Source organism: Trichosurus vulpecula, chromosome 3 (genome assembly GCF_011100635.1).
Source record: "Trichosurus vulpecula isolate mTriVul1 chromosome 3, mTriVul1.pri, whole genome shotgun sequence".
Taxonomy (NCBI): Eukaryota; Metazoa; Chordata; class Mammalia; order Diprotodontia; family Phalangeridae; genus Trichosurus; species Trichosurus vulpecula.
Window position 1 is genome coordinate 431,024,492 of NC_050575.1, and position 19,675 is coordinate 431,044,166.

Consider the following 19,675-nt stretch of genomic DNA (forward strand, 5'->3'; position numbering starts at 1 on the left):
ATTTGTCTCTCCCACATACAAAAATATAGGAGCTCACTGGAAATTGAGAGGATGCTCATCCATTGGGGGATGGCTGAACAAGTTGTACTCTCTAATTGTGGTGAAATACTACCGCACTATAAGAAATGATGAGTAAGATGCTCTCAGAAAAACCTGGGAAGACTTATATGAACTGATCCAAAGTGAAGTGAGCAGAACAGAACATTGTACACAGGAACAGCAACATTGTAATGATGATCAACTGTGAAAGACTTAGCTATTCTCAGCAATACAATGATACAAGACAATTCTGAACACATGTCCACCTCCAGAAAAAGAACTGAGTGTAGATCAAAGCAGACTTTTTAAACATTTTTCTTGGTTTTTTAGTCTGTTTTCTTATGCGACATGGCTAATATGGAAATTATTTGCCTGACTACACAAGTATAATCTATAGCAAATTGCTTTTCTTCTCCAGGAGGGAAAGGAGAGCAGGAAGTAGATAATTTGGAACTGAAAATTTAAAAAAATGTTTAAAATTGTTTTTACACATAATTGAGGAAAAATAAAATAAAAATATGAAGTCATTTGCTTCCCCAACTCAGATCTCTCTCAACTCCAGTTTATCTACCACATAGCTCCCAAAGTGATTCTCTTTTAGCAAACATCTGACCCCACCCTCCCTCCAACTCAGTAAGCCTCAGTATTTCTCTCCCTCTTGCCTCTAAGAGAATATATAAACTCCTCTGTCTGGCTCTTGAAGTCCTTTACCATCTGTCTTACCAGCCTCATTGTATGTAACTCTCTTGCCTGTTCTAAGGTCTGATCAAATTGGCCTTTTCTCTGTTCCATCCTCTCATCTCCCACCACCATGCCTTTGCATCCGGCTCCCCGCTTCTCATACCTTGAATGCCCTCCCCTCCTCACCGCTGCCTCATAGAATCCCTTACTTCCTTCAAGACAAAGCCTAAGCACTGTCTTCTGTATGAAGTCTTTCCTGACCTACACTCCCTTCCTAATATTTATTTCATATTCATTCCGCTTATACTTACATATGAACTTACTGTTTCCCCATTACAAAGTAGGCATTATTTCAATCGTCACCTTCTCTAGCCCTAAGCACAGTACCTGACACACGGGTACTTAATGATTAACCCAAAGTGTCCCCACTTCCATGAAGCCTTCCCTGATTTCCCCCACCCAAGTCTCTCCTTTTGAGGATCTTGTTTTACAGCTTATGCATACAACATAGCTATTTATGCCTCTGTTTTATTCCCTCCAAGTGACTGTAAACTCCTCCATGGCCTGGCTGTCTTGTGCCATCTGAATCCACAATAGCTGGTATTATCCTGTTGTACATACATAATAGACTCTAACTGCCTCCTGCCAGGTTGAGACCCTCATCGCACCTAAGTGTGGGTGGTACAGGGTGGACAGTTGGGTAGCCAGAGGTAGACAGAAGAGCTTGGAGGAACATTTCCCCAGCATAGGGGAAATTGGCTGGCCTGGGTTCAAATCTTTGCTCTTAGTACCTTTGCAACTTTGGGCAAGTCTCATCTAATGTCTGGGCCTCCATTTGCTCATCTGTAAAATGGGGGTTCAGACTAAACAGCCTCCAAGAGGTCTCTTTTAGCTATGACTTAAATGGCTTCTAGGCAAATATCCACAATAGGCCCTGAGACCTTCTCCTGGGTGATTCAAACTGCCAACAAGTATTTAATGAGCACCTATTACTCGCTAAGCACACAGATACACAAGCAAAAATGAAGGCGGTCAAAGATAAGGACCTCGGCCGGTGTCTCCGAGCAAGACCACTCTCGTTCACGTCCCATTTTAAAAGGGGAGGCCACCACCGCAGGAGGCAGCTCTCCACTTCAGAGGCTAATCTGTCAGCTCGGTTTCAGACGAGGCTGGCGGCAGAGGCAATGTCATCGAAGGCCCCAAAAGGTCTGGTTCAGAAGCACCACCCCCAGTTTGTGGCAGAGGGGACAGGCAGCATGGCAAAGACCCACGCCTGGAAGCTGACACCATGAGTTCTAATTATGGCTCTCCATGAATAAGCTTTTTATCAGGAAAGAGAGGAAAAAACAAGTGTGGAGAGATAATGACCATATTTGTTTGGCCAACCCGACAGCTGGCTTTATGAAAGCAACTCACAATTCTAGAGCAATTCAATCTCAGGAGCATTTATCATGTACCTACTATGTGCTGCCAACACTGAGACATCTAGTCACGGCCCTTGAGAAGCTTTGGCTTTTATAATAACCAGCCCGGGAGGTCACAGGTTCACAGATTTACTTAAAGCTGGAATGGATCCAAGAAATCACCAATTCCAACGCCCCTCTTTACAGATGGGGAAACCGGGGTGTGTGGTTCACTATTAGGCATCTTGGTGGCCCAGTGGATACAGCACCAGGCCTGGAGTCAGGGAGCCCCGAGTTCAAATGTGACCCAGCTGTGTGCCTTGAGCAAGTCACTTCACCTCTTTTTGCCTCAGTTTCCTCATCTGTAAAATGGTAATAAGGACACCAACAATGACAATAACCACCCCTGCCTCCTGGGCCTGGCACATAGTAGGCGCTATATAAATGCACGTGCCCACCTCCCTGTCCCCATTTTATACCAATTTGTTTTAAAATACAAAAATAAAAACAAAACCGAATGTTGTATAATACGGTCTGAGATGAACCCCAAAAAGAGCAAAGAAAATGTATTGTCCTCACCCCGCTCCGTCCCACAGGCTAAGAGACTAAACACCCAGTGAGAATTCTGGAGAGGAGATTTCTGCACTTGAAAGAAAAGGTAGAGTCTATGATCTCCCCTGAGAGGGGGAATTTTATTATTCTATCTTGTATGGGAAAGGAATGAGCATTTATTAAGCACCTACTATGTGTTATATACTGTGCTAAGCCCTTTGTAAATATGATCCCATTGGATCCTCACAACAATCCTAAGAAGTTCTATTACTACCCTCATTTGATGACTGAGGAAACTGAGGCAAAGAGAGGTTAAAGGACTTATACAGGGTCAGACAGTAAGTATCTGAGGCTGCATTTGCAATCACCTAATGTTTGTACATAAAATTTTATCAACATGGGCTATTACATCTAGAAGAGTCCTCAAAGATCTGTAACCTCCAAGGGCTGGAACTGCTTCAATTTTTCTGTTTCCCCAGTGCCTAGCACTGTGCCTTGCACAAAATAGGTCTTTAATGAATGCTTACTGATTGACTGATACAGTACCAGCCTTAAGAGGGAGGTAGTTAAGGCTCAGAGAATAAAAAAAGAAAACCATACTTGGCCAAGAGCACAGAGCCAATCAATGGCACAAGGGGCCCAGGTCCTGGACCACTGATCTGTCCAGTACTTCACACTGTACCTGTGAAGAGCCCGAGCAGCCCCAGAGAGGCACGGCTCAGCTGCGCCTGCCCCAGCCTAGGGGCCAGTGATCGCTTTTCCCCTAAGTACTTAGGAAAAAAGAGGCAACATTTGGCCAACCTGATAAGTAGGTTTCAATTGCCAAGGTCTCTTTTGAGCTGTTCCCTTTTCATTATTACTACTTCACACACACACACACACACACACACACACACACACACACACACACACACACACTCATGCTTGAGTCTCTCTCCTGTCTGTCTGTCTCTCTCTCTTGAAAGCATCCCCCCTCCCTTCTCTGCCCAGGAGAACTCTGGGTGTAGAATACTGCATATACTGATTGTCAGACTCAATGGATATCAATTGGTTTTAACAAAATGCTTCCTTGAGTCTTTCTTTACAATGGATGGCTAGCTGGCGAGGGATGGGAAGGGCTATTAAAAAAAATAAAAAATTCATTATTTTTCAGTGACAAGGGCCAGGCAGAGGAAATCCCACCCTGTGGTTCCATCAAGAAGCCAAAGAGGCCACTGCACTAGGAAGTCAGGAGACTTGGGTTCAAGTCTTGACTGACGCTGGATATGTGACCTTAGGCAGGCTACAGAATCTCAGAGGGAAATGGAACTTCAGGTTGCCCCTTCTCCCATCCACCCTCCACACAAACTCATATTTCTAAAGTCCAATGCTGGCCACCACATTCTCCCTGCCCCCATGGATTCACTCCTCTGGCTCCCAAGATCAATTACAAACTCTTTTTTGGAATTTCAAGTCCTTAATCTGCTTCCAGCTAACTTTTCCAGGCTTATTACACACCACACCTTCATGCACATATTCCAGCCACATAAGTCTGTGATAATTCCTCATAGAAAATAGTCCTTTTCCAGCCCTCATACTTTTGCATAAGCTATGCCCCATCCCTAAAACATTCTCTTTCACCTACATCCCCTGAAATTTCTGACTCCCTCTAAGGCTCAGCTCTCTCCCCACATGAGTTTTTCCTGATTGCTCCAGTTGCTAGTCCCTCCACCTCAACCCATCTGCCTTCCCACAGCACTATGTACATATGAAATCTAAATAATCTGACCACTTCATGGGGCTCATTCTGCCTCCTCAGGACCTAGTTCTATTTCCTATGGAAGCTGATCTCAGGAAGGTCTGGGTTCAAGTCCAGCCTCTGACACATCCTGCCTGTGACCCTGGCCAAGTCATTTTTAACCTCTCAGAGCCCCCAGACAACTCCTGGGAAGAGAAGTTTCCTCACTACTTTATATGTTGTTCACACATGGAAAAGACTGCAATTTAATAGATCCGCAAGCTCCCGAGGGAAGAGACTACTTCAGTTTGTCAAGTATCCCCAGCACCTAGTCCAAGGCAAGGTACACAGTAGGTACTTAATAAATCCTCACTGAGGAGTAAAGGCACACTGGCCCCCTCCCGGGTCCTCCCATCCCCCCATCTCAGACAAGGAGAAGGAGCGACTTTTCTGCCACCTCTCTGTTGGGCAGAGCCAGGCCAGGACAGAGACACTTGGCTAGAGGAGAGTGTGGCTCAGTGGAGAGCGCCCTGGGCGGTGGGAATTGGGACAGACTGGCGATGGCACTTACCATTAATCAGCAAGCATTTATTAATCGCCTTCTGTGTGCCAGCCACTGACTAGCTGTGTGCCCCAGGCTCAGTCACGCTTCCTCTATGCTCCTCAGTTTCCTCATCTATAAAACGGAGACAATACCACTTGTAGTAATCACCTCCCAGGGTGGTTGTGGGACACCAAACTTCAGAACACTGTATTATTCTACCATTATTAATCAGGTGTTAGATTGTTTTTATACTTACAGGAGAGAAGGAGCTACAAGGCCTCCCTAAGGCTGATGCACAACAGAGGAAGGAGTAGAGTAATGAGCTCCCCGTCACTGGAGGTATCCAAGAAGAGACAGGGTGGTTGGATCACATGACCCCTAAGGTTCTTTTCAACCCTGAGGGCCTAAGGTTTGGGGGTGCTAAGTCAAAGAGTCAGAGCCCCACTTCCCCCACCGGAGTCCTGAGAGGGAGGCAGACTCCAGCCACAGGAAGCCTCCTCATTAAAACCTGGGGACATCGGCCAGGCCCAGCTGCTCTGGCATTCCTCCTCCAGAAGGAGGCAGCCTGGCTAATCCCCTGAGCACAGGAGGGGGATGGGGAAAGAGACAGGCCTAGCGAGCTCACCTAACACCCACACAGGGGTCCCTCTGGGCTGCACATGGAGACCCTGGGCTGGAGAGACTAGAGTCATTAGCGCTGGGGTCAGCAAGCCTATTACTGGTGGTTGCAAACCTCACCCTTCCGGGCCTCAGCTGCCTCTTTGGGAAAATGAGAAAAGTTGGCTCTGACCCAGCAATTCCACTACTGGAGAGAGAGACATAGACAGATAAATAGACAGAAGACATACAGACGTGTGAGCGTGCATATACACACATACGTGTATTTATATATAGACACGTCTACGGGGCTACGTATACTGGCTGCTGTTGTCCTTGGTAATCCAAGAGGACCAGAAGAACATGGCTACATCAGGGTCAGGGTACTGTGAGTCCAGCTGTCTGATCAGACCAGTATGGCTCCAAAGGCTGCACCACAGGTCAGGCACAAACAGTCACTATGAACACTGGGAGGGGCGATAGCTCTAAATTTGGGCTTCTCACGTTTCTTTCGAGATACTGAAACTATGTATACATATGTGTATGTATGGAGATACATATGTATACACACATATATCCCAAGGAAGTCAGAGAAAAATAAACCAATCGACAAGCATTTATTAATCACCTACTATGCGCCAGGCACAGTGTTAGGCGGCTCAGACGCAAAGACAAAACAATGAATCAGTTCCTGCCCTCTAGGAGCTTACGCTCTGAGGGGGGTAGCAGCACTTACATATGTGCTTATTTGGGTGGGGGGGAGGTTGCCAAGAACTGCAAACAGAGTGAGCACCAACTGGGAAATTGACCAAACCAAGTGAGGGATGTGGACTGAATGGCCCCGGCGCTGTTTAGCGAGGAGTATAAGGCGTGATTGGAAGGCTGGTCCGGACTGAGGCGGAATGAAGGGAGTGGTGTCCTCTGGAGAGGCAGGCATACAATTACCTCAATCAGCTGTACCCCAAGGAATAACCATTATTAGGTCCAGAAAACAGATGAGGAAACTATAGGCCTCCCTTTTCCCGGCAGAGAGGGGTGGAACCATGGGGGCAGAACACTGTACTCTCAGACTAAAGTAGCTGGATTGGGCATAACTGGGGAAGGTTCATCGAGGATTCTGTCAACTTCACAAGCATCAGGAACTTCCAGGTAAGGAAACTCCTTCTATGGGTGCAGGTAGCACCTCCTCTGCAACCAACTAGTCTAAGCTCCCTAGGCACAAAGAGCTTGCCCAGGCTCACATGGACAGTGTGATCTTCCTAAGCCCAGCCCCCTAACCACTACTGCCTGTCCTAAAAGCAAAACGACAAATCTCGTTTTCTGAACATCAGGCTATGGTCCTAAGTGATTTGTTATCTGACTCAAATCCAAGATTCACCAAGAGCCTTAAGAATTCGGTATGGGGCCTGAGGAAGGTTATGAACACAGACAGACACACACACACACACACACACACACACACACACACACACACACACACACACGGTCTATTTACACACCAGCCTTCCTTCCCCACTCCTTCGGCACACATTGTACTGACTTACCATCACAGCGCCATTACTTCTCCTGGGCCATAAGGTTCCCAGACAAACAACCTGATCCCAGAAAATCCTCCCTGTTCATCCCAGAGCCTGTTTCCTTTTGGACCAGCTGAGTCACGGTTAAATTCTGGCCCCTGCTCCCAGCTCCCCCTTGCCTTCTCCATCCCTGGATTTAGAGTCAAAACTAGTTGTGTGACCTTGGCCAAGTCACTCCCACCCCTCATCAGTCAAATGAGGGCAGCTAAGACAAGATGCTCTGAATTGTGCGATCTCAGAGACACCCCAAGTAACAAAAGAGCCGACCGGAAAGTTTTCTGCCTCCTCTCCAAGTCTCGGATCTTTCCACTGCCACAAACAGGATGGCAAGAATAAACAGGACCACAAAACAAAGGGGCCCCTTCCTACTCTAGTCTCTGGTCCCTCTGGTCCTGTGACAGAAGGGAGGCAAGTGATCCGAAATCAGTTACAGAAAAGGTAGCCCTCAATCACCGCACCAGGAAGCCACACTCCTCACGGCATCAATAATGGAAAGGAATGTTGTTGTACTGAGAACCGGGAGACCTGGGTGCTTGTTCTAGCTGTTAGCAGTAACATCCTGGCTGTTAGCTGTAACATGGCAAACTGACTTCACAGCTGGAGGGGATCGGATCAGGTGACCAACCATCCTCCCAGAACCAATGGGTTATAACCCTGATATGAACTCTTTGGGCCTCAGTTTCTCCTCTTGTAAAATGAGGGGAACGGACTTGATAATCATGGTAAGATCTCTTCTGTCTCTGAGATTCCGTGACTTTCTGATTTGGGGGTAAAAAGGAAGAGAAAACAGACTGGGATGGGGGGAAGAACAGAATAATTTTGCTCCAAGATTGGAAACATGGGGCCTGGTTCCTACCATCCTTTTTCTTTACAGGGGCAGAAAAAACCCGGAAGGAACAGAAGGAGGCTGAAAGCTTTACGTTATTATGGGCATTGCCTCCAGAGGCAGCAGATGAGGTGAGAGGACATAAATTCAAATTCCACACCTCTGGCACTTGGTTCCAGAGGGAATTACCAAAGTGCCTTGGCCAAGTCTGTTTTCCCCCTCCCTAAGCCTTGGTTTCTTCATCAGTGCAATCGTGGGAAGAAGGGGCGCTTGGGGGACTAAATATTTCTATGGTCCTTTCTAGCTATGATCCTCACTAGCCTCACAAACCAGGGTGGGGGGTAGGGGGGAAGAACAGATACTACAATATTTTCCAAAGGAGGAAAGAGGCTCCTTAAAGGTGAAAATGACTTACCCAAAGTACCATTAGTAGCATCCAAGGCGGGATTCCAACCTAGGTCTTCCTGACCCCACCTGCAGAATTCTGTCCCCTCTGCTACTGCAAGCAGCAGCGCTCCTCATAATCCTAATGGCCACACCCCTCCAAAGCACCCTACAATTCCAAATCCCGAGAGAAAAAGACATACAGTCCTGCCATTCAGCAGAGGAGATGAATTCATGGCATCTGAAGGTAGAAAGGGCCTCTGGGGTCACTGAGTCCAACCCCCTCATTTTGCAAACCAGGAAACTGAGACCCAGACAAGGGTAGGAATTTGGCCAGGGCCATAGGCTGCAGAACCAAAAGGCTATCTAATCCAACCCTCTCATTTTACAGATAGGGAAACTGAGACCCAGGCAAGGGTAAGGGCCCATGGGGTACAGGGGAAGAAGCTGGAATTCCTAGCCAGGTCTTCTAACTCCTAAACTTCAGTTTTCTCTGCACTGAAACTTATTAAGTCCCCGTGGTTTGGAGAGGCAGGTGGGAGGCCTCTTCAGCCTGTCCCTCTCACTCCTGATGGGAGCCTGGGGTAGGAGGAAGAAAAAGGAGACCTCTATCCTGGAAGATTCCTTTTGCCCCTCTCTCTGCTGCTGTCACTGCTGCTGCCGCTGCTTCAGGGACCAGCACAGGCTCTGTATGCCTCGCCTAATCTGGTTGGAATTTCCTTCTCCACCCACCTGGCATTCTGGCTCCACTCTCCCTCCGCACTCCTGACTTGGAACAGCAGAGTCCGCCAGTCCCAACTGACACCCTTCGGCCCAGAAGAACCCTGGACAACACCTAAAGATGCCTCCCGACCCCTGGCCCAAGCCTGGCACTGGGGAGAGGGAGGGCCTCAACTCAAGCTGAGGGCCTGGAGGAGAGGACGGAGACAATGAATTCAGCTCCTGCTCTAAGGGGACGCTGCCTAGGCCCCTGGGCCAGCCACCCAATAATAACAGGTCACATTCTATGGAGCACTTTGTCTCCACTTACCTCATCTGATCCTCATAACCCTCTGAGCAGACATGGCATTTGTCCCCACTTACAGATGAGGGAGTTGAGGCTCAGAGAACTGTGACCATGGTCACCTAGACAGAAAGTGACTGAGGCCAGAACAGAACCCATGTCTTTTAAGATCAGACAGATTCAGCACTAAAGGGGCCCTCTCAGGTCATTCAGCATAACCCCCATACTGTAAAAACGAGGAAACTGAGGCTCAGAGAGGAAGTGATTTCCCCGTGGTCACAAAGCTATCAAGTCTCAGTGGTCTCCTCAAGCCCAAGCTCCAGACCGCACTACCTCTCGATTCTGAAATCCAGGGGCAGACAGTCAGGGAAGTGGGTGGCACAGGGAAACAGATGCTGAGGCTGAAAGGAAAGGCTCCAGGTTCGAGGAGCCGAATCATCGGCTGTGCTGTAGGGGGCAGGAGGGGAGAGCCCTCAGCTTGCAGGCAGGGAGGCAGAGACCAGAGTCTCCCCTCAGGCCCTCAGCAGCTGAGTGACCTTGGGCAGGCCTCGACCCCTCTTTGAGACTCAGTTTTCTGATCTCTAAAACTGGGATCAAAGTAGCAACAATCTGCCTCCCAGGATTTATGTGACAATACAATGAGATAATTTTTGTAAAACATCATCATCTACTGTCTTACATGCTCATTTCACAAGAGAAGAGGGGTCTGGCCCTGCCTGGGATAAGGGCAAAGCCAGAATTAGAACCCAAGTCTCCTGGACTCCCAGGGTCCACTGTTCCTTCAAGGAAGGTGCCCTCCATTCCCAGGTCTTGAAAACATCTGCAGAGAATCCTCTGAAAAGCACAGTTAACAACTGGATACAAATATAGCGATGCTTACTATAAGCTATTAGAGGCACCCAAATCAAGAAGAACCAGGTGAGACCCAAAAACAGAAGGAAGGCAGACCAGATGTCACACGTGGTAGGGTTTTCCCCGAAAAAGATCCTACAAATTGTAAGTGTGTTTGTTTGTTTGTTAAAGACTAGAAGCCAAAGTCACCCCAGAGACGTGGAGACACTTATCTGCAGTGACTAGACAGAGGCATCAGGCTGCCAAAGCCATGGAGGATGGGGCTCCTGGCCAGCTCCGCATGGGCTCCAGGTCTGAGGCGTACTCAGATAACCACCCTGGGCTCGGGTGTTTCCCCCCAGCCTTTATCCAAGTACCTGGGAGCATGGCCTCCAAGGTGGCGAGCTCTGTTCTCACTGATGGATGGACTGCTTCCTACAGGAGGGCCACTTGGTATTCTACAGTTCCTGGGGAGATAGGCCAAGGACCTGGCAGGCATGATCTCACTTGCAGTTCAAAAAAAAGATTTTTTTTTTGCATAGATCTTTACAACAGGCTATTCCTGCCAGCCTCCTCTGTTAGCACATCACCCCTTGGGAATAGATGGTACAGAAATTTCATCCCCATTTTAGAGATGAAAAAATCAAGCATCAAAGAGGTGATACTATTATCCCTTCCCCCGCAAGGTCACAAGGCCAATTAACTGACAGAGTGAGACTGGAACCAAGGTCTTCTAAGTCTTAGATCTCTGCTCCTCCCCCCACCCCCAATTATAATGTCCTACGTGCTCAGGACACCTTGGCACCTAAGACAGGGAAGTGCTCTTCTCTCTAAGAGACAGATTGGTGGGAAACAAGTGGAAGGAGGGCAAATTGTATCCTCGGCAACTGAATGAGGCCAGGAGCTGCAGGACAGAGCCCTGGACTAGGGGACAGGCTACAGCCTCAGCTGGAAGGGGGAGTCCTGGACCAGGGGATGGGCTAGAGATTCAGCTGGAGCAGGGAGCCCTGGACCAGGGGACAAGCTAGAGACTCAGCTGGAGGGGGGAGCCCTGGACCAGGGGACAGGCTAGAGACTCAGCTGGACCGGGAAGCCCTGGACCAGGGGACAAGCTAGAGACTCATCTGGAGGCAGGGAGCCCTGGACTAGGGGACAGGCTAGAGACTCAGCCGGAGGCAGGGAGCCCTGGACTAGGGGACAGGCTAGAGATTCAGCTGGAGGGGGGAGCCCTGGACCAGGGGACAGGCTAGAGCCTCAGCTGGACCAGGGAGCTCTAGACTAGGCGGAAGGCTGGAGGTAGACCCAGCTGCAGGGGAGAACTTTTGTCTAGGGGACAGACTAGCAATCTCAGCTCTTTCACTTAGTGACCCAGGGCAAGTCTCCTGGTTTCCTCATCTGTAATATGATGAGGCTGGCTTAAGGTTCCTTCCATCTGTAGCCCTATGATCCTTGTGGACAAAAACCCTTGCCAAAGGCCAGGCTGGGACCACACTGCCTCTCTCCAGTGAATGCCACTCTATTTTCCAGACACCACCAGCAAACACTCAGCAGGCAGGACCGGTCTCTGACTTCCTCCTGTGGCCCTGACTTTATCAGTGGGCAGAGGTGAGAAAAATCTGCCCTCAATCAATGCATTTATGAATTATTACCTACCATGTGTCAGGTCCTGCCCCAAGCCTGAGTATCAGCAGATCATAGATAGGGCTTCATGCAACCCTCAGGGCCAAAGCCCTCATTGTACCCAACTGTGCTGGTGGACACTGGGGAGATACAGCGTTAACTGGGCATCAGCCTTGCTGTCCGGGCCAGAAATGCTCTGCTGGGAATGCTCTGGGGGCAGCCCAATAGCGAGAAACCCCAGGAGCTCACATCAATTCAACCACCATTTATTAAGCACCTACTATATGTCAGGTACCCAAGACAGAAAGAAATAAAACTTCCTGCCCACAATGAGTATATGTAATCTACAATACGAAGAAGCATGAGCTCACCAATGTCTTATCCATACAGAGCCCTGCACACCCAACCAGGCAGGGACCATATTGTAGCTAAACTCTTAGCCACCCCAGGTGCCCTGTAGGCAGCATGATACAGGAGAAGGAACAGGAGGACTGTGGAGTCCACAAAGCTATGTGACTTTGGACAAGTGACTTAAGCTCCCTGGTCCTCAGTCTCCTCCTCCCCTGTAAGATAAGAAAGTTGGACTCCATGACCTCTGAGGTCCCTTTCGGTTCTAGGGTCTAACTGGATGAGGACTCAAAGACCATCTACTCCATTCTTCCCTCATCTGGATGGGGGTGGAGGGAGAATGTTAAAGGCCAGCGCAGTGACTTGCCCAAGGTCACACAGCTAAGCTAGGGCCCAACTGGTTAACGGCAGGACCAGCACTAGCTAGATCTCTGATCCTGACCCCCATCCACGGCTTGCCCCGGAACTCTCAACAGGCAACCCTTCCGGGCCCCACTTTCTCCACGTGGGTGTTTAAATGATACGGGGGAAGAAAAACTACCACTCTCCCAGGTCCCTTCTTCCCCCGGAGGGAGCGGAATCCGGCAGTTTTTCTGTCCTCCACCTGGAATCTGGCACCCGCCCTATCAGCTTCACTATCCCGGGAATGCCTGCCTCGGGGTCTTCGGCACTGGAGGGGGGGAAGGGACCCGAGTCCACCCAGGGAGACGGCAGCTGCCACGTCCAGGAAGAGGCTGCCCTCGCCAGCTCAGAGCCAGGGCACCCACCCCCTGCAAACCAACGAAAAATAAGCTGGGGCAGCCGGTCCCCTTTCTCCCGGGCAGACGGAGCCTGCCGGCTGGATGGACGGAGAAGGAAGGGGCAGCGGATGCAAGTTTCTCCTGTGCATGGTCTCTGCCCAGGGGCACCCTCGTAGAGAGGGGGTTAAGGGGGGGGGGTGTTGCTGAGCGCAGAAACTCAAGCAGAGGGCAGCGACCCGTGCTCCAGTGTAATAGTCTGTTCCCCCTCCCCCCAAAAAGCACACACCCACTCTGGGAGAAATGTACTCGCTGCGGGGCTAGGGGGCGAGGACGAGCAGGAGGAGGGGGCGGGCCGAGCCCTCCCAGGACAAGGAAGAGGGCTCCGATGGCGCGCGCCATCCCCGGCTCCAAGGGGCGGGGAGCAGGGCACAGCCAGCCCGGCGGCGGCCCTGCACGCTCCTCCCCGCTCCCCGAGTGGAACGCCCCCCGGGATGGAAGGTCCCCGGGGTGGACCGTGGCCGGGCAGGGGCGCCCCCGGGATGGAAGGTCCCCGGGGTGGAACGTGACCGGGCAGGGGCGCCCTCGGCACTGGGCACCCCCCGCAGCAGTGGCGCGCGCACGCCGGCTCGCAGCACCGGCAGGCTCGTACGGGGGGGGAGGGGTGTCCCCGGGGGCCCACGCGTGCTCGCGGAGCCTCACCTTCACGCAGTCCACGGGGTACATGACTGAGTGCTCCAGGATCCCGGCCATGGCCCCAGCTGTCATGTGCGTGGACAGAGAGGCGCTGGTGGGCAGGTTCTCGTAGTCCTCTGCGCCCGCGTCTTTGCCGCCGCCGCCGCCGCCGCCTTCGCGGGCGTCCCCATCCATCCTCAGCCCCGCAGCCGGGCTCCGCAGCGCCATCCGCCCGCCGCCGCCGGGGCCGAGGCGTGGGAGCAGGAGGGCGAGCGGAGCCGAGCGGCCGCAGAAAAAACTTCACTCCTTCAACTGGCTCCCACCTCCGGCTGCAGCGGCGCCTGACGCCATGGCGGGGAGGGGGGAGCGCGGCCGGGCGGGGCGGCCGCCGCCAATCCCGAGCGAGGGAAGGCCGGCCCGCGCCCCCTCATTGGCGTGCCCGCCGCGCGGGCCCGCCCCCTCTGTGACGTCACAGCTCCCTGCACATTTCCAGGCAGCCGGGGCCTCGGTGGGGCGGGGGGAGAGGGAGGGGACGCGGCGCGGGCTCGGGGTGCTCCTGGGGAGGGGCGGGGAGGCGAGGGTGGGGTGCACTCCTCCCGCTCCTCCCCCCTCCCTCCCTCGGGAAGGGCGCGCGTGCACGGCCCCGCGGGGGCCGGGAGTGCCCCACGAGTGGCAGCCCCCCGCCGATAGAGCCCCAGCCCTGGGCCAGGAGGGTTTTGCAAAGCCAGCTTTGCCCGGCAGCCTCGCATTCCAGAGGCCCGGAATGGAGAAAAGTTGCAAGGACGGCCTGTTGCATGAGCCACGGTACTCTGGACGTGGAGAGGCGCCAACGCGGCCATGCCCATCTCTGCCCAGCCCCGTGGGGGGCTCCGCAGCAGCCTCTACCCTAAGGGAGCCGACCCGTAGCCCCCAGTCCGTCCTCCATTTCTCTCGGGGTTAGTGAGGCCTGCACGCCTTCCACGCTTCCACCCATGGAAGCTTCCACTCCACCTAACAGTAATCCAGATTGGGACCGATGCCCAATCCAGCCTTACCTAGGCCCCTGAATCGTGCCAGCAGCTGACATTTTCAGAGTTTGCAAAGGACTTTGGGCGAATTATCTCATCCGAGCCTCACAATAACCCGGTGAGGCAGGGGCTAATACAGCCCAGGAAAACTGAGGCTACCAGCCCTGGGGAGAGTCCCGCGTGCTTACTGGGTCGCTCAGCTAGCCAAGGAGCACTTAATAAGTTCCCACCGTGTGCCAAGCACCCTTGGTATGTACTAAGGTAGGTGCCATTGTTATCCCCGTCTTTCAGATGAGGAAACTGAGGCAGAGGGGTTAGATGTACTGTTGTGTTATTCAGTCGTCTCCAACTCTCTGTGACCCCATTTGGCGTTTTCTTGGCAGAGATGCTGGAGTGATTTTCCATTTCCTTCTCCAGTGCATTTCATAGATGAGGAAACTGAGGCACACAGGATTAAGTGACATGCCTGGGATCACAAGCTAGTTAGTAAGTATCAGAGGGCACATTTGAACTCAGGTCTTCCTGACTCCAGATCTTTTAGGTGGGTGACATTTCACTCCAATCCATCCTCCACTCAGCTGCCAAGGAGAGTTTCCTAGGACTGGAATGCTCTCTCTTTTCACCATCCCTCCTTAGAGAACAAGAGCCTTATCTTCCCCTGGCCCACTGCTAGCCCCTCTGAAGCTATTAAGGCTACTTTGTATCTAGCAGGTATCCATTCTGTGTGTGCTCATGTGTATGCCGGCTCCCCCATAGCGGGTAAATTCCTTTTCTCCCTTTGTCTCAGGGCCCAATATTGTACTTGGCCCCCACATAGTAAATGCAATATGCACTCATTATTGACCAGACCCTCTGTAAAAAAAAGGGGGGGGGGGTTGGATCACATGACCTCTGTGGTCCTTTCCAGCCCAGACCTTCTAACATTCCATTAGTGTGACATGCTGTGTCCAGAGCATCTGGAAAAGGGGGGAGTGGACTAGAGGACCTCACAGTCCTTTCCAGCCAGCCATTCTTAGTCCCTTAGGCCCTATCCACCGGGCTGCCACCACACCCATGCCCTTCCCTTTCTGGGAGCTCCCAGATAAGGAAGGGGAGAGAATCAATGAATCACAGCTGGAAGGCTCCTCGATCATCCCTTCCAGGCAGGAGCTATGCACCAACCTACTCTCCCCCCACCTTTGTCAAAATGTGCAAGACATCCCATGGGTAGGTTTCTACGGATCTGAGATTCTGTGGCCTGCTTCTGGTCAACAGCATGGGTTCCAGACTCCCTTCTACCATAGCTGCCCATCCTGGAGTCAGGAAGACCAGAGTTCGAATGTGGCCTTAGACACTTAGTAGCTGGGTGACCCTGGGCAAATCACTTAATCCTGTTTGCCTCAGTTTCTTCATCTGTAAAATGGAGATAATAATAGCACTTACCTCGAAGGGTTATTCTGAGAATCAAATTACATATTTGTTTTTAAAAAGGGCACATAGCATAGTGCCTGGCACATAGTAGGTACTCACCAGCCACCAGCAGTGCCTAGACATTTGCAATATTCTGAACTGAAAATTGTTTCTTGGAGGATGGTTCCTTTTGGCAGGGAGCAAACACTGCTGAGTGATTGGTGCCCCATTTCCCTCTCTTTCACATAAAAGCCCCTGGTCGGATGGGCACACTTTGGCTCCACAGCTCATTCATTCATTGAACAAACACATTAATTAAAGTGCCTACTCTATGCTTAGGCTCACAGAGCTGGAAGGGACCTTAGAGAGCCTCCAGGCTGGGAGTCCTAACCCAGGGACTCTAAACTTAGATTATGAACCCAAAATTATATCTTTTTGGACTCATCTTTGATAATCCTAAGTATTTTATTTCATGCATTTACAGTCATTACTCTTGGGAGTTTGAAGGCTTTTCCAGATCACCCAAGGAATCCCTTTGGCTCAAAACACCCTTGGGCTTAGGAGGCCTGGAAGGCACATGCCGTGGATGCACTTCTTCAGTGTTGGCCTGCAGCCCAAAATGATCTTCTTAAGGCGCACAGAACTCCTGGTGACCCTCCTGCTCCAAAGCCTTCCATGGCTCCCTCTAGCTGAACAGATGAAGTCCAAATTCTTTTGCCTGCTATTCCATGTCGTCCATCATCTCAATAGGTGGTTTTGTCCCCCTGTTTCTTTTCACATATTCTGAGTTCTGGCCAAGCTGGATGACTTGTCCAAACATATTTTGGATAATTTTACTGTCTCTCCCTTTGTTTCTAGTTTAACATTTGCCCAGAATGCCACATTGGTCCTCTCCTCTGTCCCTCAGGCCTCAGCTCAATGACATAGGGAGTGTTAAACAGCAGAAAGAGCTGAGGTTCTGGAGTCACAGGAGCTGGGTTCCAATCCTGGTTCTGCCACTTACTAACTGTGTGACCTTGGGCAAATCACATGACCATCTTAGGGCCAGAAGAACAGTAGGTGAAAAGGCCAGGAGATGAGAGATGGGGCCTTATGAATGTAGAATGCCAAGTAAGCCAGTCTGGGCAAACTTGGGAGGTGAGTAATGTGTAACAAGAGTGGAAGGGAGAAGAGGCCAGATTGGCAAGAGTTTCAGATGCCAAGCAGAGGAGGGTCTGTTACATCCTGGAGGCACCAGGGAAGCATCATGGGAGGGAGGACAAGGTCAGACTTAGGCACTAGGGAAGTGGCTTCGGCAGCTGTATGAGGATGGATTGGACAGGCAGGACTAGGGACAACCAACTGGCAGACTATTGTCACAACAACTATTTTTCCCTTGGTGATCTCATCAGCTCCCATGGGCTCCACTATTATCTCCACACAGATGATTCCCAGGTCCATATATTCAGCCTCTGTCTCTCTGTCTCTGTCTCTCTCTTCCCAACTCTCTCTATCCCTCTGTCTCTGTCTTTGTATGTCTCTCCCTCCTTCCCTCCTCCTCTCTCCTTCCCACCTTCCCATTTTTTCTCTCCTTCCTTCCGTCCTCTCTCTCCTTCCCTTTCTTCTTTCTCTCCTTTCCTTTCTGTCCTTCCCTTCCACTTCCTCTCTCTCTCTTTCTCTCTCTGTCTCCTTTTCCCCTCCTTTCCCTTCCCTCTGTCTCTGCTTGCCTTTTTTCCTCTGTGTGTGTGTCTCTCTGTCTCTGTATCTTTTTCTCTCTTCTCTCTCTCTGTCACTCTCCTGAACTCCTATCACACGTCACCACCTGCCTATTGTATATCAACAAAGATGTCCCGTAGGTATCCAATCTCACCATTTCCAAAGCAGAACTAGATACTCTCCTCCTCATCCCAATTTACAACCTCAGGGTCAGAACTTCTGATCTTTCCTCTCTTGCACCCCCAAACATTCAGTTGTTAAGTCATGCCAACTCTCTGCCTCCACAGCATCTGTCCCTTTCACTCCACTTCCGTGGTCACCACTTAAGCCTAGGCCCTCATCTGCCAAAAAAGGGTGTTACGATAGTCTCCTAATTGGTTTTTCTGCTGCCAGTCTCTTCTCCATCCTGTGCATTTACTGTGTTACATACTTTGTGCTGCCTTATATGTGCACCTACTACATGCCAGGCACTATGCTAATCACTTTACAAATATCCCTTCTGATCTTCACAGCAACCTTTGAGGTCAAACCTGTTATTATTTTCATTTTACAGTTGTGGAAACCGAGGCAGACAGTGGTGAAGTGATGTGCTCAGGTTCACACAGGTGTCTGATACTGGATTTGAACTTAGGACTTCCTGACTCCAGGCCCAGTGTTCTATCCACTGCACTTCCCAACTGCCTCTATGAAATTATGGAATATGCAGATACTTATTCTGATATTACCAATGAGGAATGGAGGACATGAGAGCTTAGGTGACTTGCTTTGCCCCCATGATCTTTCCTGAGGCTTGATTCAAAGCCAGGTTTCTTGATTCTAGGGAGATCCAAGATGTCATGCACTGTACTATATTGCTTTCCCCTGAATTCCAGGTGGAAGGACCTAAGGGCCACCTGACCTCACTTCCTACAATAACTCTGAGCAGCAATTGATAAGCCTCGGAATATTTCCAAGGGATGGGGAAGTCACTACCTCACGAGGCAATCCATTCCATTACTGGGCCCCTCTAATTGTTGGGAAGTTGTCTCTTATGATGAGTTCAGGTCTGCTTCCCTTTTTCCCATCGATTCTGTCCTTGGAGCTCTAGAGGGAAAGTCTAATTACTTTTCCATGTGCCAGCACCTCCGATACATGAAGTCATCTGTCACATCATAAACAAGCACACACATATATCACATCACACGTCATCTTATTATATCATATGTCACCATGTCATGCCACCATATTGTGTAGATAGTAGCATGTCATATGTCACGCCATCGTACCATATCTTGTCATTGTCATCTTACTGTATATCATATGTCATCACATCATGTCATGTCATCGCATTGTGTACATAACGTCATATGTCATTATATCAAATCACGTCTTTTTCAGTCTAAGTATCCCTAGTTTATAGACCCTGGCTCATAGAATTTTCCACCCGGGAGGAGCCTTAGAGATGATCTAATCATTCTCTCTCTGCTCACCATCTCTATGGCTGCTTCCTTTAGCTGTTTCTCACATGGCATTTCAGCTTTGAAGCTACTCCCATCATGGTCATGGTATAACAGGGAAGGGCCCTGGGTTCAAATCCCAACTCTGCGGCCTGCCTGTGTGATCTTGGGCAAGCCCCTACACCTTCCTGGGCCTCAGTTTCCTCATCTGTAAAAATGAAGGGGTTGAACTAGCTGGCCCCTGAGGTCCCTCCAAGCCATGCTCCTATAATCCTGCTACTTACCCTTTCTAAGATTCTGTTGCTTCTGTAAAACATAATCATCATGGCTCCTGCCTCACTGAGTTGCTGTCAGTAAGTGTTTCCTATGTGCCAGGCACTGTCCTAAGCACTCGGGTTACCAAGACAGGCAAAAATAATGCTTGTCCTCAAGTGAGGACCAGATAAGAGGAAGAGCCCCAAAGTGCTTTGCCAACCATAAAGTGCCACGTGAATATCAGCTATAATTATTGACATCAGAGCTCTTCTTGTTTTGGGGGGCACAGGCTAGAGTCTGTGGTGGTATGATAAACTGGATTCTTGCCTGCTTCCTCTGCACTCCTGCCTCCTTCTCAA

General features: G+C 50.5%; 1 protein-coding gene across 1 annotated transcript in view; it reads right to left on the reverse strand.

Annotated features, from left to right (window-relative positions):
* SLC25A37 (solute carrier family 25 member 37) overlaps window positions 1-13,937 on the reverse strand; it is a 50,331-nt gene extending 36,394 nt beyond the window's left edge. The window contains exon 1 of the mRNA XM_036749505.1: window positions 13,562-13,937. Coding sequence (XP_036605400.1) covers window positions 13,562-13,762 — 201 coding nt within the window. The 5' untranslated portion in view covers window positions 13,763-13,937. The remainder of the gene's footprint in view (window positions 1-13,561) is intronic.
* Window positions 13,938-19,675: the final 5,738 nt, after the last annotated feature.